This window comes from Camelus bactrianus, chromosome 21 (assembly GCF_048773025.1).
Source record: "Camelus bactrianus isolate YW-2024 breed Bactrian camel chromosome 21, ASM4877302v1, whole genome shotgun sequence".
Taxonomy (NCBI): domain Eukaryota; kingdom Metazoa; phylum Chordata; class Mammalia; order Artiodactyla; family Camelidae; genus Camelus; species Camelus bactrianus.
The window spans coordinates 16,538,625-16,563,920 of NC_133559.1; the positions used below are offsets into that span (position 1 = coordinate 16,538,625).

Consider the following 25,296-nt stretch of genomic DNA (forward strand, 5'->3'; position numbering starts at 1 on the left):
TCCCTCTAAAGATGTCAACAAAAGTTTTAGAACAAGATAAGCTGGTTCCAAAGTTTACATGAAAAAATTCATGTACACAAATAGGCAGGACACCAAAAGCATAAGCAAAGGAAAAAAATAGGTTAACTGGACTTCATCAAAATTTAAAACTTTTGTGCATAAAGGACACTATCAAGAAAGTGAAAAGACAATCCATAGAAAGGGAGAATTTTTTTTTTTTTTTTTTTTTTTTGCAGGGGGAGGAAATTAGGTGTATTTACTTGGTTTTTTTTTTTTTTTTTTTTTTGATGGAGGCACTGGGAATTGAACCCAGGACATCGTGCATACTAGGCATGCACTTTACCACTGAGCTGTAACCTACCCACTAGAAGGGAGAAAATATTTGCAAATCATATACCTATAAGGGTCTAGTATTTAGAATATATAAATAACTCAACCAGGAAAAAAAATTAAAAATCTTTCAATGATCTGAATAGACATTTCTCCAAAGAAGATATGCTAATGGCCAATGAGCACATGAAAAGATGCTCAGTATCTTTGATCATTAGGGAAACGCAAATCAGAATTACAATGAACTGTTACTTCACACACACTCAGGATGGCTAAAGTTTAAAAAGACAGACCAGTGTTAGTGAGGATGTGAAGAAATTGGAACTCCTGTACATTGCTGCTGGGAATGCTGAATTGTGATGAAACCCTTGTGGAAAATAGTGTGGCATTTCCCCAGAAAGTTAAATAGAATTATCATATGACGCAGCAATTCTACTCCTAGGCATATACTCAAGAGAATTAAAATGTGTCCATATAGAAACTTGTACTTGACTGTTTAGAGCAGCATTATTCATAGTAGCCCCAAACTTGGAAACCCTAATGTCCACCAACTGAGGAATAGGTAAACAAATGTGGTATATCCAAACAATGGAATATGATTCACCCCTAAAAAGGAAGGAAGCATCATTACATGTTGTAACATGGGTGAACCTTGGAAACAGTGTGCTAAGTGAAAGAAGGCAGACACAAAAGACCACATATATGATCCCGTTTATATGAAATGTCCAGACTAGGCCATAGAGACAAAAGTAGATTAGTAGTTTCAGAGGGTAAGGAAAGAGGGAAATTGGGACTAACTCTTAGTAGGTACAAACTTGCTTTTGGGAATGATGGAAATGTTTTAGAATGAGCTAGTTGTGAAGATGTACAAGATAGTGAATATACTAAAAACCACCAAAGTGTACACTTTAACATGGTGATTCTTAAGTGAATTATATATCTTGACACAAAAATAATGCTAAAAAAGCAAAGAACAGCCAGGAAAACTCTATAAAAGAAGAGTAAGGAGAATGAAATCACCCTGCCAAACACTGAACATTACAAAGTGATATGATTACCATATAGTACTTGTGATACTATAAACTCAAACATATGGTCACTTGTTTTTTGATAAAAGTGCAAAGAAAATTCAATGGACAACCAACTGGGTAACTTTACGGGGAAAAAATTAATCCTTATTTTACACCATAGACAAAAATTAATTAAAATAATTCATAGGCCTATATGTAAAATGTAAAAACCATAAAACTTCCGGAAAAAAATAGGAGAAAAATCTTTATGGTAGAACAGAAAGCACAAAGTGTAAGAGAAAAATAATTGATAAAATAATTCATAAAATTAAAAACTTTGTTCATTGAAAAACACCATTAAGAAAATGAAAAAGCAAGCCAGAGACTGGGAGAAATTATTTGCAAATACATAAAGCAGACAGAGGACTTATACCCAACATATATAAAGAGCTCTTTCAACTCAATAAGATTATTAACTCAGTAAGAAAATGAATAAAACATTTGAATAGAAAATTACCCAAAGAAGATAAATGAATGGTTAGTAAGCACATGAAAAGATGCTAAACATCACTAATAATTAAGGAAGTACAAATTAAAACACAATGAGATATCACTACACACTTATTAACACAGCTAAATTTAAACAACTGGCCATATCAAGTGTTGACAAGGATATGGAGGAACTGGAACTCTCATACATTGATAGTGGAAATGTACAATGATAAAACTTTGGAAAACAGTTTGCAGTTTATCAAAAAGTTAAACATACAGCTACCATACGATCCAGCCACTCTACTCTTAGGTGTCTACCCAAGAGAAAAGGAAATACATGTCCTAACTTGTACATGAATCTTCTTAGCAGCTTTATTTGTAATAGCCAAAAACTGGAAACCACCCAGATTCCATCAATAGATGTAAGGATAAACAAATTATGGTATATCCATATTATTGAAATTATACTCAATAATAAAAATGAATAAACTGCTAGTAATACAACAATATGGTTGAATCTTAAAATTATACTGAGTGAAAGAAACCAGGTAACAAGTACATATTGAATGATTTCATTTATATAAAATTCTAGCACTGTGACAAAGAGCTTAGTTCCTTTATCCATAAGGAGCTCCTAAACATTGTTCAATTAGAACAAATAGTTTTGAGTGCCTATCATGTGCCAACCACTGTGCTAAATGCTAAAGATACAGCTGGGAGGGAAACAAAGAATCCTCATCCTCATGAAATTTTCAGGCCTGCAGAAGTCTAAAAACACATTAGAAAATGAGAAAAGGACTTGAACAGAAAATTCATGGAAAAGGAAGTAGTAAATGGCTTTTAAGTGAATGAAAAATGCTCAGTATCACTCATAATAAGATAAATCAAAATTAAAACTACAATGAATACACTTTTTTTAACCTATCATATTGGTATCAACCACTTCACTGGGTTGCAACCTCTCTTGCCTCCCAAGGACATTATTCCAGAAATTTTCTTCCCTTGCATAATAGTTTTTTTCTTCTAAATTGAATCATTCTTGTCAGTATACAAGTATGTTATTTCTCCCATCTTTAAAAAACCCTTAAAGATTTGAAAAAACATTTGCATTCTGGAGCTTGCCATAGTTCTCACAGCTTTGGGAATCCACTAAGCTAATCCAGGCTTCTCCATGGGAAGAAGAATTAGCCTGCCACAGACACATGACTCAGCGGACAGCCAGCACTAACTTCCAGGTAAGTGAGCAAAGCTACCTTAGATCATCCCGTCACAACACAGCCACCAGAGGACTGCAGCCATATGAATGAGCCCAGGTTAGGCTAGAGCACCGCTTAACTGAGCCCAGCCTAAGCTGCTGGCCCACAGAATCATAAACACCTGAAATAGTTGTTCTACATCACTGAACTTGGGATGGATGTTACACAGCGGTATATAACAGAAACACTCAGTGTCCCTATACCAGTCTCAGGAAATGATCTCATTGGTCCAGCTTGGGTCTTATGCTTACTTCTTGGATCAACCATTGTTTCCAGGGGGACACCACAAGATTGGAGATGGGACACTATGATTAACAGTCCTATCAGAATCATGTCATAGAATAAAGAAAGGGAAAGGATTCAAGGCATATATAAAATAATAGCTGCCCACTGCTGCCAGCCTTGCTCTGGTGAGTGCAGTGGAAGGGGGATGGGGACCCAGAACCAGGCCCACACTTTGCAGAGGACACAGGGACAGGAGCTGAGAGAAGGTCCAGGTAGAACATGATGACCAGCAGCTGTGAGTTCCCAGTGGGAAAGCTCTGGCTATTCCTCATGAATGAATCTTTAGCTCCCAGTACGTTGTGGATGGATGTGTGAGTAGATGAATGGATGGATGGTGACATCAGGGATGGCAGGAAATCCAACACTGAGGAGGAGGCTGCCTCAACTGTTGAGAAGGACACAGCAAGGGAAATCCAGACACTGCTAAATGGAGCAATTCCAAGCCTCCTGATCACCAGAGAAAGAAGCACAAAAAGGGGTTTGATTCTGTCCTTTGGGGTTTCTAGAGGCAGTCACTCCCAAGCTTTCTCTGATGAGGGACCACTTCTCCAGGGTCTGGGGACTCAGTGTTCATGCACTCTTCAGCTGACTGGTCTCAGACTGACAAGCAGCTGTTTCCTGAGGGGTCTCTGTTGGAGCAGAAATGGCCACCAGTCCCTGCAGGACCCCACCCAAACAGCTCAGTGGGGCTTGTCTTTGCAGCCTCACCATGCTGCACCCAGAACTTAATTATCTTGTAACTGTGAGTTTGTACCCTTTACCAAAATCTTCCTGGGATGTTCGTGGGCTGGTTGGGAGGACCTGCAGGCAAGGCATCCCGCGTGGTTCATGGTCTGGCTTCTTGATGGTGCCCACAACTCACTTAGTAGGTTCCACATCACTTTAATGGCCCCAAAGAGTCCTATCTGCCACTTGCCCAGTCTTTTCCTGGCCCCCAGTCATGGAACGAGAGAGAAAATAAACTTCTTTAGCAGCATCCCACACAGCTGGGGAAGCTGGGTGCTCACTCACGCGATCTCACTTTGCCCTGTATGAGAAATCACAGGGCTGAGAAAATGTCTCTTATCCCTCAGCTGTGCCACCCCTGGCGAGGAATGATGCAAGTAAATTAAAGCTGTTCCTCTTAACCACTCCAGTGCATCCAAACTCTTTCTGTTGTTGTTGTTGTTGTTGTTGTTGTTGTTGTTGTTGTTGTTGTTTTAGCAGAGTGCTGGTCTTCTCCTCTGGAACCTGGACTTCCACAGAGGCTCTCTTGTCTATGGGTGATTGTCTGAGACAGCATTTTCCAGGAGCTCCCAGATCATGGCTAAGAGGGACTAGAGCCAATTCTGGGCCACCGTAGGGTCCACAGCTGGGACTGGGGTCTGGATGCCTATCACTCAACACATGTGTGAGCAAGACTCCTCCCGGGTCCCTTGGTGTATGGTGCTAAATCTCACAGCTCCCACAAAGGCACTTCTGTCCATGGATGGATGTCAGATTGTTGTTGTTGAGGGTGGAACATGAACAAGGGACATCTTACTCAGCTATGCTGATGATGTCATTCCATCAATTTTGCTTGAAAGAACCAACCATTCTCCCTTGGTTACAGTCTTGATGAGCCAATCAGCTGCTTTCCCCCTGTAATTTAAATCATGGGAGAGTGAAAAAAAGACCTGGAAACATCCCCTGTTTATTTCTCCTGCTTGGACCCAGCCCGGGAGCTGTTCATGTTTTGTGGCTCTATGAGCAAATGTTCCAGTACACTTCCTTTTTGCTCAGGTTATATTGCTCAGAGTTGGTTTCTGTTGCTTGTAACCAAATGATTCTAACTCATACACTGGGATTTTTGAAAGTTGTAGTAGCTTTCTATTGCTTCATAACAGAGTATCTCAAACTTAGTGACTTAAGACAACACAAATTTATTATCTCATAGTAATGTAGGTCAGAATCCAGGCACAGCATAAGTGGGTTCTCTGCTCAGGGTCTTACGAGGCTGGAATCAAGGTGTCGGCTGGGACTGCGGTTCTCATCTGAAGCTCACGATCTTCTTCCAAGGTCACTGGTTGTTGACAAACCTATTTCCTTACAAATATAGGACTAGGTCTCTATTTTGCTGCTAATAATTGACCAAGGACTGTCTCAGATCCTAGGGAACACTTGCATTTCCTTACCACGTGGCCCCCATAAGAAGTTCACAACATGGATGTTTGCTTGCTCCCAGACCAACCAGAGCACATCCCTCTGACTTCTTCTGCAATCAGCTTGAGAAAACTCTGCTTTTAAAGGGCTCCCCTGATTGGCCATAATTTAATCACATGATTTAATCACAGGAGTGATACCTCATTATAGTCACAGGTCCTTCCCATAGTCATGGAGATGATACAGGGCATATACACCAGTGTGGAACTCTTGGAGCCGTCTTATGCTCCTGTCTCCCACAGAAGTGTTATTGGAGAAGATGCTCCTTCCTTTTCCCTTTGTGAGGATCGGGTATCTGTCTTTCTCACCTGATGGAGGAAGCTTGCCTGGGAATGAAGCCAACCCCGAGGAGAGCAGAGCAAGAGATGTATAAAGACAGGTTGACAACTCACTGCATCCATTGAGAACCTGGATCACGCCATACCTAAAGGCCTGCCCATGGGTTTTTCCGTCTCTTAAGCCAGTAACTATTTTCTTAAGCTATCTGACTGATTCTGTACCTTGAAATTGAAATGGCCTGGAATATCAGAGGTGCTGAAAATGCAGAGCCACTGAAGACATGCTTGTGAACTTCACAATTTTGCCTGGGTCTACTTTGTGGGGATTTTACCTAAGGGGCCCTTCCCCCCAAAAGATTATTTGTCTTTAAGAAAATTAAGTCACACAATTTTCTTTACTGAGACCTTAAGGAGGAAAGGCATGCCTAATGCCCAAACACAAGAAAGAAATAAATGAAACGACTGCACAAAGATAGATTTAAAAAATATCAAGAGATAGCAAAATAATAATAATAAAGTTGGGGTGTGGGTAAAATTAAAGAGATATTACCAAGGATGAGACAAGTTATAACCTGCTAAATGTTGCTGTTGATGGTCAAAGAGCTTCCCCTGGAAAAAGAACTTTTCCTGCTTTGAGGAAGCCTCACGCTTGAGCCACTTTCACAGGTATTTTCATATTTAATTTCATATTTAATCTCCATGACGACTCAGTAAGGTGGCCAATCCTGACATACAGATGCCGTGTGCAAAATCTTTCTGGTAATGGGTGTGGGCGTCCCAGTCTCTGTGGGGAGGGTAGGAGACAGAGAGGAGTTGATGGCAGGAAGGGGAGGCCCCATGTCCCAGAGCAGGGCCCACGTTCTTCCTCTTTGGGATCCGCAGCTCTCGAGCACCAGGTCAGAACTTAGGGCACCTGCCTCATATTTGTTATGAACACGTGGTTCCTGGTGGAGGGGATGAGTTTAGCTTCAGAAGTCGTATAAAGTCTGTTCCTGGGCATTGGAGCAAAAGCAAAATCACCTTCCGAAATGAGCCATCTTCTAACCATGAGATGCCAGGGCACCTGCGAGCCTGGCTTACATCTTCATGCTAAGCAGTGGATCTTCTCAAGTTCCTTGCCTCTGCCATGGCTTAGCCCCACTTCTGACTCTACCAAACCATCAGCCCTCAGTGTGGCACCACATAGAGCTGCTGCTTTGGGAATGCATAGACCTAGGACTGGCTCCCCGCTTTGTCCTTAATTTGCTGTGTGACCTTGACCAAATCACTTTCCCTCTCTGGGTCTTGGTGTCTTCAGCTATAAGATGAAGGGGCTACATTTTTAGGTGGATTTTTCATTACTTGAGAGTGAAAAACATCCTGAGAAATAAACAGAGATATTGTGGACTCCTCTGTCAGAAAGGCAGCTCTTGGAGGGCTACCACGAGAGCTGGTACAGTGCCTTGCATATACTTGAAGCTCAGTAAATATTTGTCACATAGAAAGTGGTCTTTATTGTATTTGTAATTAAAGCATGAAAAAATAAAGAGCATTTCTTCTCTTAAAAAAGAGATGAAAGGCAATGGAACATTACTCAGACATAAAAAAGAATAAAATAATGCCCTTTGCAGTAACATAGACAGATCTAGAGACTATCACACTAAGTGAAGTGAGTCAGACAGGAAAAGACAAATACAATGTGATATCACTTATATGTGGAATCTAAAAAATGATAACAAGTGAACTCATTTACAAAACAGAAATGGAGAGAAAACAAATTTATGGTTACCAAAGGGGAAAGGGAGGAGGGATAAATTAGGAGTTTGGGATTAATAGATACACATTACTATACATGAAATAAATAAATAAGGATCTACTGTATAGCACAGGGAACTATATTCAATATCTTATAAAACTTGTAACAGAAAAGAATCTGAAAAAGTCTGTCTATCTATCTAACTGAATTATTTTGCTGTACACCTCAAACTAACACAACATTGTAAATCAATTATAATTCAACTTAAGAAAAAAGAAGAAAAGAAAGAGAGATGAAAGCGTTGACCTAGAAGGCCCCCAAGCTGTCTTCTATCCAGAAATTATATATCGGTTTAATTATTCCTGCCTCTCCAGCGCCCTCTTCCCTTTCAGCCCTGCCAGCTGCTGTCACCCTCCAGGGTGGGGCACAGGGTCATACGTGCTGCCCTGAGCACATCTTGAGAGCTGTGATCCTGCAGCTCCTTGCTGGTCCGCCACACATACCAAGGGAGCAGGCCCAGTGACCAGGCTTCTATATGGGGGCCTGGCTGTTGTTTTTCAGGGCTTGGCCCATGCTGATTGTGCTGGAGATGCTTTGACTTCATGCAGATCACATTTATGTCATTTGCAAAGAGGAAGGACCAACTGAGCTTGTGTGGAGTGGAGTCAGCTGGCTGGCTCAAGGTCCTCTCTGAAGCCAGCCTGGCCCTTGAGGACTCCCGCCCCAAACAGGCCTGCGTCTTCTTGTCCCAGGAACAACCCTGAAAGGGCCCACCTCCGGGGACTGCTGGCAAGGGACAAGTAGGTCCTGGCATTAGACTTTAAAGTCCCTTAGGATGGCCACCAGCTTAAGGGGAAGGAAAGGTTATAAGACAGGCAGGGGGTGGGGTGTGGGGTGCGGGACAGGGGGTGGGGAGAGGAGGGTATAGCTCAGTGGTGGACTACATGCTTGGCGTGCACGAGGTCCTGAGTTCCATCCCCAGTACTTCCATTTAAAAACAAACAAACAAACAAATAAACCTAATTACTCCCCCCCCCCAAAAAAGACCAAGGGGGGGCCCTGAATTCCAGTGGTGCAGCTGGTCTGGCCCTAGATGGGAGAATTAAAGAGGATTTTCCACCTCTGGGCAGACTCTCCCTGGGCAGTTCAAGGCAGCTGTCGTGTCAAACTACGTTTTCCAGGCTCTTTCCACAGCTGGCGCATGGGGCCTGACCTCTGACCACATTTCACCACGAGGCCCCATAGCTTCCCACCCCTGCTCTGCTCCCACATGGTACATGCCCAGCACACGACGGGGGTGCGTGTCCCCCAAGGCCCAGGGGAGACCAGTGACTGACACATGACAGGGATGACCTTCCTGCAGTGTTATTACTGAGAAAATGCCTGGTCCTTTGGTCCTTTACAGAGCATCCCTGTCATGGGTGGCCTCGGGCTATCCCACACGGTGATGGAGACTAATGCTAACTAATTAACTCCTCCCCCATCCTAGGTATCATCCCTGACTTACCTAAGAGGGGACCCTTTTGCAGAGCTTTTGCCTGAGGCCACCTGGCTAAGCGGTTGAGCTGGGATTTGAAAGCAGCCACCTGGCTTCAGAGCGCACACTCTCTCCTATACCCCCACTGCCTGCCCCAAAGATGTCAGTGCACTACCTGTGAAAGCCTGGGGTTTTCTCACACATGGCCCTTGTCTTTTTTTTTTTTTTTTTTTTTTACTACACACCTTTAATACAAGTGGCAAAGACCCATATGTCGCCAGCAGCTGAGGGGTCATGGGATTCTTGGGGACAGAGCTAGATTTAAGGACCAGGTCTGACAGGCAACAGTATGAACTCACCCAAGCTAACCATCTGGGGACTCCACCCTCTCCCTGAAGTAAGGAAAATAATGTGTGTGCCACCTGCTACTTGGGTTTGTTGCAAGGATTAGATAAAACACTGGATGTGAAGCTGTTCTCTAAAATTATATCCTATGACAACCATAATTTCCATTCTTGAGAAAACTCAACCTGTACTTACCAACTGATATTTGAAACAAAGAAAAGCAATGCAACTAGTGCTTATTGACATTTTTAAAAATTAATTAATTTATTTTTAATGGAGGTACTGAACCCAGGACCTTATGTATGCTAAGCATGTACTCTACCACTGATCTATTTCCTTTCCCTCTACTGAGATTATTAGTGTCCAACGTGACCACTACCTAAGAATTGCCAACTAAAAGAACACAATATGATTTTTACCTGGAAATTCAGTGCAGAATAAACATTTTCAGACACTGCTGGCAGGACTGTTCATTGGTATAAATTCTTAAGAGCAATGGGTAACAGGTACCACCAGCTTTTGGCTTGGGAATTCCACTGCTGGGAACTCTCTAAGGAAACAAACAGAGATGCAGAAAATCCTTCATGCATGAAGAGTTCTCTCTTAACAGGGAAAAAAAATAGAAGTAACTTAAATGTTCAGACACTGGAGAAAATGGTAGCCCTTCGCTTTGGCCTGTCTGGTATCCTTTCAGTTAACACGACTTTTTTCCTTTCAGGAGCTTTACTTCAAAATTCTTCTGGTCTCTGTGATTCTGATGGGTGCTGAGCTGAAGCCCCAGTTGCAGGGAAAGACACAGGATGTAGGATCAGCTAACGAGGGAAACCGATTCCCAGACACAGGGATTATTCTGGAATGGCCCTCCTTGCCCTCGTTGCTCTAAGATTGCTGATTGCCATTAAAACCAACACAGAGGAGCCAGGAGATGAAGACGGAGTCCTGAAGGAATATCTTCAGGTCAATGAACTCCTCTTTTTGCTTAAACTACTTTGTCTAGGGTTTCTGTCACTAGCAAGAGAGTGCTGATACAGACCATTATTTGGTAGCCAAAGTAGATCTCATGAAATATTTGCAGCCATTCTAAGCCATCCTTATGGTTTCTAGCAACATAACAAGATTATGATTAAGTAAAAGAGGCATGACACACAATCAATGTGCAGCATGACCTTGATTATATTTAAACATTTCATGGAAGCAAAGATTAGAAGGAAACACATCAAAATATTAGCAGCCATGCCGGCTGGTGAGATTGTGAATTTGTAAGCTTTTACCTTGTGTATTTATCACACAAAGATATCTATCTTACAATTAATAGTAAGGGGGAAAAATGAAGAAAAAGATACAGTTTTACTGGCTGATTTACATCTCCCTCAATTCTAAAAATGACCTAAGTTATCATTGTCTCCTCAGATGAAAATACATAGAGCACCTGGTTTTTTGAAGTTGACAGTTTGGAATTTCCCTAAAAATATTGACCTACCGGCTTTATACAAAGCAGAGCGTTTTTTTCAGTACTAAAACTGAAAACATGCCCCCACTACAGGAAAGTAGAGGTTCCTCAATGACTTTGTGGTCTACAGTCTGAATATTACTAAGAAGAGAAACATGATCTGAACAACCTCCAGTCGAATATTCATACAGTGACGTTTCTTCCGTACAGCTCAGGGAACTCTATTCAATACCTTGTAGTAACCTATAATGAAAAAGAATATGAAAATGAATATATGTATGTACATGTATGACTGAAACATTATGCTGTACACCAGAAATTGACACAACGTTGTAAACCGACTATATTTCAGTAAAAAGAAAACAAAAACGAGACTGTTTATGCACCGATTTCATTGAGCCCTGCCTGGTGTCTTAAAGGATTTTTCTCCACCTCACTACATACTTGTGAGGAATCTGAACCCAGACTAGAAGACAGAATGAACCGTGACTACTGGCCATGGTCTGGTAAGGACAATGGCCTTGACCAGCTGAGCACAGATCCAAGGCCAAGACATCTGCCAAGCACAGCCGCCTGGGCTCAGCAGTTTGGGGCTCCTCTTTCTAATTCTGATTTTCTCTTCTTTTGATTAGGGCCTGCCTTGTTTTCTGGGCCAAAGCCAGTCCCCATCCAAGACACTCGTCCCTCCTCTGGTTAAGGTCAGGGCTCTGTCCCAGTTCTGCAGCCTGTCATGAAGCACACGACAAGGAGGGAGGGCGGGATACATCCATGAACTCCAATTGGCAGTGGCAGAAGACCAGGCCTCGGCTTCTCCTCTCGCCCTACTGGGCCGCCTTCACCTCGGTGTCATCGCATCGAGGCCATCCACCCCCATCCCAGCCCCCGGCGTCGTTCTCAGGGGCTTGATCAGATCTGTTGTGCAGTGGTCCACTCTTAGCCTCGGTTTTGCTTTCTGCTGATTCAGTTACCAGCAGTCAACCCCAGTTCTCAAATACTAAATGGAAATTTCCAGAAATAAACAATTCATAAGTTTTGAACTGTGTGTGCTGTTCTGAGCAGCATGATGAGGTCTTATACCATGAGTCCTCCCTTTGTTCTGCATAGCCACGCTGTATACACTACCTGTCACCTAGCAGTCGGCGGGGCTATCAGATCGACGGTCTCGGTATCACATTGCTTGGGTTCAGGTAACCCTTATTTTACATAATAATGGCCCCAAAGCACAAGAGTAGTGGTGCTGGCGATTCAGGTCATTTCTTACTGTGCCTAATTTATAAATTAAACTTTATTGTATGCATGTATAGGAAAAAACATAGTATATAATATATAGGTTTGGTATTATCAGGTTTCAGGCATCCACTAGGGGTGTGTGTCCGGGGGTGGTCTTGGAACATATCCCTGCAGATGAGGTAGCGGACTGCTGTGCAAGAAACTGGCACCTGCACAAAAAGTGGTCTACGGCGCCCTCTGGTGGTCAGTTACAACATAACAGGGGCACAATCGGCACATTTCAACTGCCAAGGAATCTGAAGCACCTGCTGAGAACAAGCTGTTAGTGCTCCTTTGTGATAATTGGATCTTATCTGAACACGGATGTTTTTATATGGTATCAAATGATGAAGACAAAACTCACAATAAGTGTATGAAGGGAGTAATACAGATAGATACTCTCAACCTAATTCTATCACAAGGTACCTTGGCACCCAAAACCCTGAGAAGACGACCCGGGACAAAGACTGCATTCTGGCCATCCCCCAAATTCTAGGGCACAAGGAGACGTCTACCGGTGGGAAAGACTCAAATTATTCACTGTAAGCTCTGGAGCAGCCAGAAGTTCATTTAACAGCCCACTAAAATGAAAACACAGGAGAGTTTTGACTGTGGACAATGAAACAAAACGTAATAAATGTTAACATCTATGTTTAAGAAAATAAATCCAACACATTTCATTAAAATAATGCTTTTAATTATTAATGCTTTGGATAAGAAATTTATTCTACCAAGTTTAAGACATATTTTTCTTAAAGAGAAGCTGTTTTCAAACTAGTACTCAAGTTCCTCTCTCTTAGCCATTTAAGGATTCAGTTGCTTGATTCCTGATACACCTCTTTATGAGGGATCTCACATCGTCATCTGAAATCGCATATACAGGTGATAAAAGTAAACAATTTCTTCTCTTCTGAAGAAAAGTGATTTTTTTTTTAAAGTCATGTTATTGTCCCTCTGATGACCAGATTTAGGTAGTAACAGCATTAGAAGCCATTTAAAGCAGTTGAGGAAGTCTTAGGTCAGTGTTCAAAGTAGCATTAATGAAAAAAAAAAAAAAAAGCTACAGAGAGTGGTTGGGGGATGGACTTCGGCCCTGGTTTAAGCTGGTCCATGTCCAGGTTAACTTTACTTGTAAAGGAACACCCGAAACAACTGACACACAAAATTCCCTCCTTTCTTTTGCAATCCCATTTTGGGGCAAAAAAAAAAATATGTGTGCTTCTGTGTACATATTTTGAGTGGAGGAAACTGATTATACAGTGTTCGCTTGGCTGGGAAAACCAAATTCAGGAAGTTTTATGAACTTCTTTGGTTAAATCAAATTCAGGAAATTTTATGAACTTAATTTGTTCTAGGTAATTATCACCTTGGATTTGAAAAGCTTTTTTAAAAGTTCTTTATAAGAAATAGTTTTGAAAAAAAAGAAATAGTTTTGCCCTACGTTGGCTCAAGGACTGTCAGACAGAAATGGACCATGAGTGGGACGTTCCATTTGTGTTTCATCATTGTTTGTCTTGGCAAGATTTATTCAGGTGCACTGTATGTAACATGTGCCAACCCCTTAGTATGGGTTCAGGCAGCAGCCGTTGGGGAGGGACGACCTCTCCCCAGCACAGGGGTTTCCAGGAATTGAGAACATATACTTGAGTACTTTCAAACGCCAATGGTCAATCTAAATCTGGTACCTGCCCCTTTACAAGGATCACCATTGGAAAACCATTTGGGAGTGATGGAACAAAACCTTTGATCATAACAAAAGATGTCTCTATGAAAATGGCTTTAAAATATGAAAAAACACATATATATCTAGCAATCTCATCTTCCAAGAAATCCAGTAACAATCCCACTCAATTCTGTAAACAAGCAAGCAAGCGAACAAACAAACCAGCATGTGACAGAAAACTGGTTAATCTTCTGGGAAGCTTTCCATAGAGAAACATTAAGCGCCCCAAGTCTGTATGCAATTTCCTAAGACGCTTCGCATGTGTGGTTAAATTCACCATATGCTGCTTCACCTAGAGAGGGGAAGACAGAGGAGGAAAAATTATTTCATTAAACTGAGTTGACAGATGGTAAAAAGTTATTTCATTCTAGGGAAGGACTAGAGAAACCTCTGATGTAAAAGTTCAAGATCTCGAGTTAATTTCAGCCACATTCTTGGTGATTTCACTGGTGTATACATCTGTCAAAATTCGTCAAATTGTACATGTGAAATATATGTAGTTTGCTGTAGAGAAATCACATCACAATAAAGGTGTTAAAATCAATCAATCAAACAAACCCATTTGGGGATCTATTTCTTAAAAAAAAAAAAAATTCGACGTCTTTCATGTGCTTAAGAATCACCTGAGTTTGCTGAAATGCAGATCCCTGAGTTCTGGTTTAGGCTCAGGCCAAGGGGTCTTCATCCTAGCCAGCACCCCAGCTGACACACTAGCAGACGCTACCAGGACAAAACACAAAGTAGCAGCCGTGGCTGCTGTGATCATCTCATTCTAGAGTATCTGAAGGTTTTAAAGACAAAGACACCGAAGGCGTCCCGAACACTAGGGCAAAAGAGCAGTAATCAGCCAGTGCCCAGCCAGGGAGGTGACCTTGATCCATTCCCCTGCTGCAGCCCTGACCACGGCCATCAGGAAATCCATGTCCAGGGAAAGGCAAATTACATCTGTCTTTGCCAGGGAACGCGTGGGCGTCCCGGAGGCCTGCTGCGCAGACTTAACAGTGAGAAAAGGCAACTGCTCATACTTAAGAGAGCTGCTTACTTACTCAAGCATGTCCGCAAACACTTCGGGTAAACATTTCAACCTTCCATTCAATGTGAAAATATGCTTGTGGGTCTTGACCCAACAGTCCAGCAAGGCGAACTGTATTCAGTTAGGCCCCGTATGAGCCCTACCAAATGGGCCTGGTGTTGAAGTTCTCTCAAAAGACCCCATCGGAGTGAAAACAGGTTTGAAATGCAGGTGGCTTTATGGTATTTAGAGAAATAACACCTTCCGAAACCCATCCGGGCAAACGGGGCAAGGTGGCTGCCACTCGGGGAGGCCCTTGAGTGCCTGCGAGCCCCTGGGAGTGGCTTCCCAAGGCCCTACAGATACTACTGTACATTCTCTCAGGCTGTTAAACGGTTCTGGTGGCAAGCTGGGTGGGTGGGATGGTGGGGGACCCATTCGTGGGCTCTGAAATGAACAACAGTCAGAGGCACCTGTCTGGGAAAGTCAGCTTCAAGGCACTGCCCATTCCTAGGATTCCGGTGTTCTGCCTCCAGGGGGGTGGGGAGGTTGTCACATGCGGGGCTAGTCTTTTGTCCTCCTCTTGAAAGGACAGGAGAGAGTGCTCTCTCTTACCTCTGAGCTGCAGAAAAGATCCACTCATCGGTGTTGATAAAGTGAGAACCTCAAATTTATCTATTATACTCTCATTCAGCATGGAGACTTGAGGGAAAACCCATATTTGTTTTGTTATTAAAGAAAGCATTGCCCTTGGACATGTTATCTGTGCAAAGATAACTGTACTTCAGACATTGTTACATCCTGCATAAGTGACATTTAACCTCGAAGAGTGGGCCTGTCATCTTACTGACTATCCTGCTTGATAATTTGTCGCCTGGCCATGATGTTGTAATTGCTACCTCTGTCTTCCTATAAAGGAAGATGGCTTTTTGGGTCCAGAAGGCAATCTCTAGCCCTGGCGTGCACGGCAGTGGAATAAACGCCATGATGGCTGGACTCTTTAATCAAACAAAGAAGTTGAAAATCTTTGTCTCAAAGCTACCAGCCTGACCAGTAGTCAGTATTTGCTAAACGCCTGTGCTGTGCACTGTCCCAGGCCCCTGTTTGGAACAGAGGGAAAAACAGCAACAAAACTAAAACCTGAGCTTTGCTGTGAAGAGATTGACAACTGTGGTGGGAAACCAACAGAGCACCACAGAATTGCTGTGCAACAGACGAAGAACGAACAAAAGAATAAACAATGTAAGAAGCCAGACCCCGGCCACAGGGCTAGCGTGGCATTCCCACCCTCGTCTCCACAAGCAGAAGGTGTTCATATGACACTGGGTTAGGAGCCTGGCCAGCTGCCAGCGTGGTGACCAGAGGGGCAGTGTGACGTCAGTTTAGAAGCCGGGGGAGGGCTCTGGCGCTGGAGGGCCGGGGTCTGAACCCCAGCGCCATCGCTGACTGGCTGTGGGACGTTAGGCAAGTTTCTTACTTTTCTGTGCATCCGCTCTTCACCCGAGAGATGAAGAAAAACATCCCCTGACGCACAGGGCTGCCGTGAGAGTGCAGCGAGCTCATCAGTGACAAGCCGGTGACGCTCCACAAACACTGCTGCTACTGTTCTTAGTGTCACCGACCACCAGGCCTAGAAGTGCCAGGCGTGCCAGAGTGACCTGTGTCGCCTGGAAGAAACACCAGTCCCTGTGCTCCTTCATCTGAACCCTGACCTAATTGGAAAGAATCTGCATCGCACCCCTTTCCCATCTTCAGGTTACGTTTTTCTCCTCATTCTCTCCCATGGCTCCTTCCCTACAAGCGTCAGCTTGCCGGTGGGATACACCACATGTCCACCCCACCAGGGCCCACAGGACTGGGGACGGAGGGGAGGGCGTCACATGCTCTGACCCGGATGGGGCTCCTTTCCTGCACGGAAGCACCCAGGTCTGACTCTCGTGAGAAAATGCACCATCACGGGTCAGAACTGGGCTCCATCCAGGATCGCATAAGCATAGCCTTCAAATGGGGTCTCCACTTGGTGTCCTAGCTTGGAGATAGAGTTCAGAGGGTCTGGGGTGGGGAGAAACTGGGATGGAAAAAAGTTTTCATATTCATGACGCTCTGAAATGTTTCGTTTTCTTCAACAATGAATGTAGGCGATAAACCACAGTGGTGATGGCCTATCAGTGACGGCCACCAACAGAAACACAGCAATCACAGACACTTGCACAACATGGTAGAGTTGTTGCAGAGGTCTTAAAATATTGTTTCAGTCCTCACTGCTCTGAAAGTACAGAAGATTTATGGACTCACTACTGGATTTTATTATTTAACGTGTTCATTAAAAAGCCAACATATGACTATATTACACATTTAAAATACTTTTATACACGTATTTCAGTGTAGTTTGTTTCTTTCATAATCTCATGTGTTTTAAGCATTTAAAAAATATTGTTCTTGGCGGGTGGTCATAGGCTTACCAGCTTGTCAAAGGAATCCATGGTACACAAAATGGTTAAGACTCCCCACCTTGCTTTAGAATTAGGTTGAGGACCACTGATCAGGGCTGCAACATTACAAAGATGAAAGATGTGTAAATACTTACTGAAATGTGACGTTATAATATTCTTCAGGCGTCACTATTTTCGGTCCACCAAAGTAGTCCAGGACCCAGATATTGGTTATATTCAACTTAGCAAAGAACCAATTATGGCTGGATGGCCAGCTTTTCATCTCAGGGTGTCGAATGAATAATGAATTCTTTGCAATGTCCACTTCTGTCTCACTCACCTATACGACATATATAAAATAAACCTCATAGCAGTCACATTTTGTTTTCTTGCCTGTTAAGAATATGTGATTCTAGTATTCTACAAATCCTAAAGAGTCTAGTGATAAGTCCTGATTTTTTAAGTTTAATTTTTTAAAAAATGGATATATAATTGACATACAACATTGTATTAGTTTTAGGTGTGCAACATAATGATTTGATATGTGCATATATTGCAAAATGATCACAAGTTTAGTTAACATCCATCACCACACAGTTACAATTTTCTTCTCTTCTTTTTTTCCTTTTCTTTTTTTTTTTTCCTTGCACTGAGAACCTTTAAGATCTACTCTAAATGCTGATCTTAAGGAATCAGGAGAAAGTAAAAGGAGCTTGAAGAAATGCAGAGAACAGTGGAGAGTTCAAATGTTGGTGATGACATACTATAATGAAGTGGGAAGCCACCACGAGTGCCAGTGTTCACTGCTAAATGGTAATTTTGAGCTATCAGAGTAATTGATGCAAAGTACTATAATAAAATGTTACCAGTGCTTATGCCATCTAACATCAGCACATTTATCCCAAAACTTGTACACGTTAAACATGGAGATGGGCGTACAGAAAGGGTAAAAGTCTGTAGAAGAGGCACAGCGGAACTCAAGAGCACCTGTGCCCCTCCCCCTTTCTCCTCCAGTGAAGGACACTCAACTCCAGAGATGCACCTACATAGAATTTCAAAGACCACAAATAAATCTTCTCTGAGGGATTCATGACTGACAAGGTCAGGAAGGAAGGTCTTCTGGCTCGGCAGTCGGATCAGTGTTCATGACCCCTCATCCTCTGCCCTTCCCATGGTTTTACTGAACCTCTTCTCTCTAGCACTCACCCCAAACTGCCTAAATTCATTTCTAGTATTTAATAATGGTTACTCCTCTGTTAACTCACTTAGTACACTCTGTGCTCTCAGTCGCTGGTAAAATCCAGAGACAAGGAACCCCAGAACGGGAAGTACTGTGTAGTGTACAACATGACTATGAACTTTGGTTGAGCAGATGTTCCTTATACAGGAGCTTAACAGCTGTTACATCTGTTCAGCTTTAAAAAATAGCTCATTTTCCCCATAAACACCTTATTGAACACCTATATGAAAGCAACTGATTAAAACCTTTAGCTTTCATGAAATTACATATTAGAACACATTCTGTGTACCTCAATCACCAACTGTATTTTATTCTCAAAATATCTCTTCCTTTATTGTTAATAAGATGATGCTCTTCTAAAACCAGTGTCTGTTCTCGTAAGATAACGATTTACCTTGACAACAGTTCCCGACAGTATTGTGTGAGCACAGAGGGGACTTTGGGGATCAAATCCATATTTCTTGCAGAAGCTAGTCTCTGCCAAAGACATGGTCAGCGTAGCATATGGATTCTCCTGTGGAGAGAAAAATGAAGACCCTGTCGTGTGAAATAGTGTCTCTGGAGAGGTAATAAATTTCACAGGTTGCATACACACTGTTCCCAGAACTTGACCGTGCTTCCGTGAAACAATGAATTGAAAAACACCACGTTCCACTCAGGAAAATTACTACTTGGATAGAGACTGATCTTGATCCTTGCTCCAAAAAATTTGTGTGTGTGGGGGGCACTGTTTCATATTTAAAATTAACTGACTTGGTAAGAATTATTTTAACTTTTTTTCTCTTAAACTCTTAATTTGTCCCGTATTCACCAGAGGAATTATAATTACAGTACCACCCAAATACAAGGCTAATCTATAGTCTTCACTGAAAGATCTAAAGGATTAGATCTAATATGAAACTTGTGCATAAAAATATCACTGTGGCTCAACAAGCTGATTGTACAGTTTAAGCAAGAAAGTAGCTGAATCATGCTTCTTGGTTATCTTAAGATAGCAGAAACTGTCATGTGATTTCAAAACTGGAGAAGTTGCTCATTTCTGCTCTGGCAACAAGAGAATTCTTAGATAAAAAATGTGAGGCAAGCAAAATTTCTAATGCTTTCTTATTCAGAAATGAGCTTCCTAAAAGGCACTGTTGACAGATTACAGCAAAATTCATATGTTGCATTTAGTGCTTTAAATGCCAAGTGTCTCGTGGGGAGAATTTTGCCATCTCACAGTGACCCATCAAAACAGTGAGTCATAAAGAGATCTTCTTGGAATCATTTAGCCAAATATTTGCTATCTACAGACTATTAGGCAAGGCATTATAGGAGACCAAAAATGGGGGGGGGGGGTGACTCAGATAAGGTGTTTCCCTTCTCTGTGAGTTGACTATCTGGTTGAAAATTCAGACATAAACAAAACTTAAGTGATGTAAAACAAAGGCACAGAAGAGTTCAAAAGGCAGCACATAACTAATTGCCAAGTGAATGATACAGTTAAGTGTATTTGAAATTCAGTGTAAGGAGATGTCAGCACAGCCTGGAGTGATATGGAAACTCTAAAGAGCTTTGTATGATATTCAAAATCAGGATGGAAGTGGGAAGACACATTAAAGGCAAAGGGAATGGTAATTGCAAAACACGGAACTGGGGAAGTATAAGACATGACTGTGAGTAGTGAGAAACCCAATTTGCTTGAAAGAATGGCTTTCTGAGGAGAGGGGGTTGGAGACAAGGCTGAGGGGGAGTTTGGGTAGTAAGGGTGGTTTAACTCCAAGCTAAGAAGTCAAGACTGTATTTTGCAGGCTGGCAACTGTCCGTGCTTTCCAAGAACCGCTTGTCTGGAGAGCCTGTTAAAATGCTGATTTCTGGGCTCCATTCCCAGCTCAGGTATCGGGATTTTTAACAAACACCCCCGGTGAATCTTACGCAGCTCTAGGAAGATAGATGTTATTAAAGGTTTCTGGGAAGAGGGCAATTCTGAGTGGTATTTTGTTCATGTAAATCTGGTGGGTGGAGTGGACAGGAGCAGATAGGAAGAAGACAGAGGTCAGAAAGAGGAAGAAAAGTAGAAAGCAGAAATTAACAACTTTGTCGCGTTAACTGACGGACTCAGAGTCAGACTCAGTCCGATGTGTAGGCCATGCCTTTTTACTGCCATCACATCATGACCTGAAACCCTGGGTGGGCTCCTCACCACTGTCTCTTTCTAGAGATGTCAAAGACCTGGGCTCAAATTCTACCTGACAGCCATTACCTGACTAGTCCCTGCACCTCTGAGTTTGTTTCCTCATTCCGACAATCTGCACAATCCACCCCGCCACCATTAGAAGCATCAGGGAGGAGGGGGCGGGTAGAGCGCAGTGGTAGAACGTGTGCTTGGTGTGCACCAGGTGCTGGGTTCAATCCCAGTGCATCTGTTAAGGAAGAAAAAGCAGCAGCAGCAGCAGGGAGGAATTTGGGGGGTAACTTTTAATAAAATGAGTTTTTAATAAAATACCTTGGCATTGTATTTTTGAAAATCTTCCCAGGTGACTGTATTTGCAACGAAGGTTGAACATCACTGATGGAGTGAGTGGAATGAGCTCACTATGAACAAATGTCTAAGGGAGGGGAGCGGGCTGGGAATAAGAAAATAGTGAATGGAGGTGTATTGCCTTGGATAAAGGAGGCAGCTGCTTCTGGTTTTGCTCAGAGAATGCAGGTCCCCAGGGTTACAGACTGTCCAATTTTTCAAGAAGTCCGAAATTTACACTTTTTAATTGCAATCTCAATTTTTGAATGTTGGCAACAAACTCAAATGTATTAAAAAAAACAGAACAGAGCTCTGCGTGCGCCAAAGAAAACCAGTCTGTGGGACATATTCAGCTCATGGGCCACCAGTCTGTGACCTGTGTTTTGAAGGCAGATGGACCTGCGGTGAGATTCGATTGTGGCTACTGTCTTTGGGCAAATTACCTAACCTAAGTCTCAAGTTCTTCATCTGCAGTATGAGGATGGTAATACCCACCTCGAAGGTTATTAAATGAGACGATGAGTGGAAAGAGGTCAGGATGGCACACAGCAGGTGCTTCATCAAATTATCAGGTTTTTCATCTTATCTTTATTAACAAAGTTAACCTCAGATCTGGGATCTTCTGTCATAGAGACCCTTTCCCAAATCAGGCTCTGTTCCTGGACTCAGTCTGGCTCTAGTCTCCCAACCTGTGACACCGCTCTTGGCACAGCAGGGGTCCACCAGCGAGGTGTCAATCTGGTCCTGCCCCAAAAGGTGGGCAAAGGTGAAGACAGGGCCCTCCCATCAGTTGTGCTCCCTACGGGGGAAGCTGATGTGCACACGAGGCCTAAAGACTGCCATAATCATTCACTATGGCCATTCACTTCTTGCTGCTGAAGGGAAAATTCTTAATTCAGAAGGAGGGGTAAGAAAGAAAATCCCTGAAGCCACTTAGACAAAGTGCTAAACTACCCAAACGTCTCTACACCCCGTAAAACTTTTAATAATCGGAGCCCGGTTAATGAGACACCGTGCCCCAAGACGACTCGGGGGTGAGAAGTCCTCCAGGTGCCGGTCAAGAATTCACCCCAAGTGAGTCGCGCGGTGGCGAGGGCGTGTGTGCAATTCCTGGATTTTAATTGCCCAACAACTGGGAAGCTGCAATGCCTGCCTGGTCAGCGCGGGAGAGAAGAGGCAGGGGTTTGGGCGAGGCTCAAATTCTCATCTGTAAGAGGCCAGCTCTCCTTCCCGGGCAGAATTCAGGCAACAGTGGAAAGGCTCGCGCTCCGGCGCGCGGTTCCGCGCGGCCCCGCCCGCTCACCTTTAGGTTGCCCACCGACTGCTGCAGCGGACTCAGGTAGAAGTAGGGCACGCCGCTGCCCTTGCTCGGAGGCCCGTCGCTAAGCGACAGGACGTCGGCGAAGGGCCGGCCGCGCACCCCCTCCTGCGTGGAGATGGTGGCCAACGCGCCCCAGTCGCAGACGTTCGTCACGAAGCGGGCCACGAGCGCCGCTTTCTCGCGGGGCGGCAGCGGCGGCAGCAGCTTGGCGGCGTCCCAGTCGGCGTGTTCCCGGCCGCCCCGGCCTCGCGCCGGCGCCACCAGGAGGGCAACAAGAACCGGCGCCAGCAGGCAGGCGAGCACGGCGCGCGCGGACCCGCGGGCACGCCCGGCCATGGCGGTGACTCCAGCGAGAGTCCGCAGACCCGAGGCCTACGGGGGCCCAAAGTTAGGCCAGCGCTCCGGGCCCCGCCCACCGCGGGGCATAGAGGCCCCGCCCCCTCCGAGGGGGACCAATCGGAGTACGAGGTGCTGGTGGAGGGGGCGTGTCCCTCGGCCTGCTCGGCAACCTGCTGGGACCCCGCTGTTTATCCACCTTCCTCCTGCGCCGCGCGGCTCTGTTCTGCAGGTCTGTCAGGATTGCGAAACCGTCCTAAACGGGATATTTGTTTTGTTTGACAGATGAAAAAACGAAGGCGTAGAGTAATTAGGCCCTCTGCCACGTCATACTATTAGGAAAGAACCAGCCTCTTCACACGCACCCCTTCCTTTGGTGCCTTTGGATATAGGTATCTGGCATCCGAGAGGAAATGCTGAGTTTTCTACATATGCTCTTTTCTGTTTACTTCACTCTCCACACCAAAGAGCAGCAAGCGTCCCGGTGGGAAGGAGAGAAACCCCACAGTTTCACATCTTATAAACTACTCCTGGCCCAGGAGCCTCTCAGACAGAGACACTCGGGGAGGGTCAGGATTCTGTGCACGAATTTGGACTCATCGAAGCCAAACGTGGGCCAAAGTCATCAGGCTTGAGGGCAGTGGTTTCACAAATGTCTTGCCCTTGCTGACCCCTCACTCCATGTAAGGGGCATTTCCTTTTGCTCCTCCAAAGAAAGTCCCTTCCATTCCTTCAGCGGTGCTTCCTCTTTCTGATACTCTGGGAATTGGTAAGTAAGCTCATACCACCTGACATACTTTCTTTAGAATTGTAAGCTTCGGTCACCTCTCCTCAGAGTGAGTCCTAATCTTTCTGGCCTGGCCCCCAAGCCCCACATTCATCGTTGTTATAAATACTGCGTGGTGGTGCTGGCACGGGAGTGTCTCTGCTCGTAAAGCCGATTCTGGCGAACCTGGCCCTCTGAGGCTGAGCTGTTCAACAAAGGTGAAGTAACCTCACTCAGCTGCCCCGGGCCAGTCAGGTGAGCAAGTGGGAGGGGCCACAGGTGTGCGAGCCAAAGCCCCGCCTCCACTTCCTGTCTCGAGCTCCTCCTCCCCATAGTCAGCCTGGAAGGTTCTGAGGCAGCTCAGGCAGAGCTCGGGTTCGGAAGCAGGACCACTTCCTCTGAATAGGAGTCTCCAGCTCCCTCTGGTGGCCAAAGGGTGTTACACACACTGCTTGCACCTACAGGTAAGAGGGTGAACACCTCAAAGTTGGTTTCCTTTTTAACAACTGAATTTAGGAGAGCTTCAAGCTAGATGGAAAACTTAAGTGGGAAGCATTTCAGAGGAGGAAAATCAGGTTTATCATTTTCAGAACAAATATTTAATACGAATAGTTTGAGTGCCTGCCAATTACCAAGAGTTCATCCTCAGTCTGTTAGGGAAAGAGCATATGGAGTTTCAGATTTGGACTTCAAATCTCAGTTCTGCCACTATCAAGTCATGTTCCTGTGGGAATTTCATTTCACCTTTTTGGACCTCTGTTTTCGTTTCGAAAATGAGACTTTGGATTAGATGATATCTGACACCTCTTCTGGCTCTATGTACTATTTTTCTGTTAACATGCAAAACAAGGGCCTTTTTTAGGTTTCAGAAAATGAATAATTTTTTTGCAGGAGGACTAAAAAATACTTTTTGTTTACTGCTGTGCCAGTATTGCTATATGAAATAACAATAAGCCCTATTGTAGCCCCCATTATAAAACATGTGCCTAGAACTGGGTCTCATGCGTCAGCATTAGAATGAGATCTACAAACCCTCCAGCTTGAAGCACCTCCTCTCGGTGTCTGTCTTTGCACTGGCTGTTCCCTCTGCTCCAAACCCTCCACCCTCAGCTATGGGCATAGCTACCTCACTTACATCCGAATCTCCACTCAGATGTCACTTCTCAGAGCTGCCTTCTTGACCACTCTTTCCAAGAGGCCTTCCTTGATTGCTCCTCCATTGAACAACCCTGTTTATTTCTTTCATAGCTTGAGTTTCTGGCAGGTGTTCTGGATAACTTCATCAGGTCAAAAGGTCACATTCCATCCAGGCTGAGACATGCATAAGTCACACTTCCTTAACGGCCTCCTGGCTGATTTTAGAGAGCTCTCTTAGCAACACCAACTCCATTTTTATTTTCCTTTCATGTAGTAAACTTAGATGTGTCCTTTCACACTACAAACAATCCAAACCTCTCACATCTAAGTTTATTATAAATCTAAATTCCACTTGGATTTCAAGAAATGTCATTTTGTTTGACAGGAGGCAGATACATGGCATGTAGAGGTAAATTAACCCCCTTTCATCATGCTGCCTCCAATGCCCTGGAGGGGCTGTGGGTTACTGAATAACTACTAGGAAAGCAGAGGAATGCTTAGGGACAAAGAACACAGGCAGGGCTGGCTCCCAGCCTCAGCCCAAGAGAAACATGCCTGACTTCCTACAACATAACAGAACCCCAGGGAATTCATTTCAGTACTTCATGTGCTGGATCTTTCTTAATAAGATGCTGACATTTCTTGAAGAAATCAACTTCAATTTTGATTTTTTTAAATGTTAACCAATGGCATCCTCAAAGAAACTCAACAATATTGGAGG

General features: G+C 43.9%; 1 protein-coding gene across 2 annotated transcripts; it reads right to left on the bottom strand.

The window, feature by feature from the left end:
• Nucleotides 1–12,783: 12,783 nt before the first annotated feature.
• On the bottom strand, nt 12,784–22,749 carry CREG1 (cellular repressor of E1A stimulated genes 1). Of its 2 annotated transcripts, XM_010953812.3 has the most exons (4): nt 22,319–22,745; nt 18,910–19,029; nt 17,431–17,615; nt 12,784–14,123 (listed from the first exon to the last, which is right to left on the bottom strand). In XM_010953812.3, exons 1-4 carry the CDS (start codon nt 22,670–22,672, stop codon nt 14,120–14,122), a joined length of 663 nt encoding a protein of 220 aa, XP_010952114.2. In that variant the 5' UTR covers nt 22,673–22,745; the 3' UTR covers nt 12,784–14,119. The 2 variants fall into 2 exon arrangements, with proteins under 2 accessions (XP_010952114.2, XP_074205863.1); XM_074349762.1 differs by lacking the exon at nt 12,784–14,123 and having other exon boundaries at nt 17,427–17,615; nt 22,319–22,749.
• Nucleotides 22,750–25,296: the final 2,547 nt, after the last annotated feature.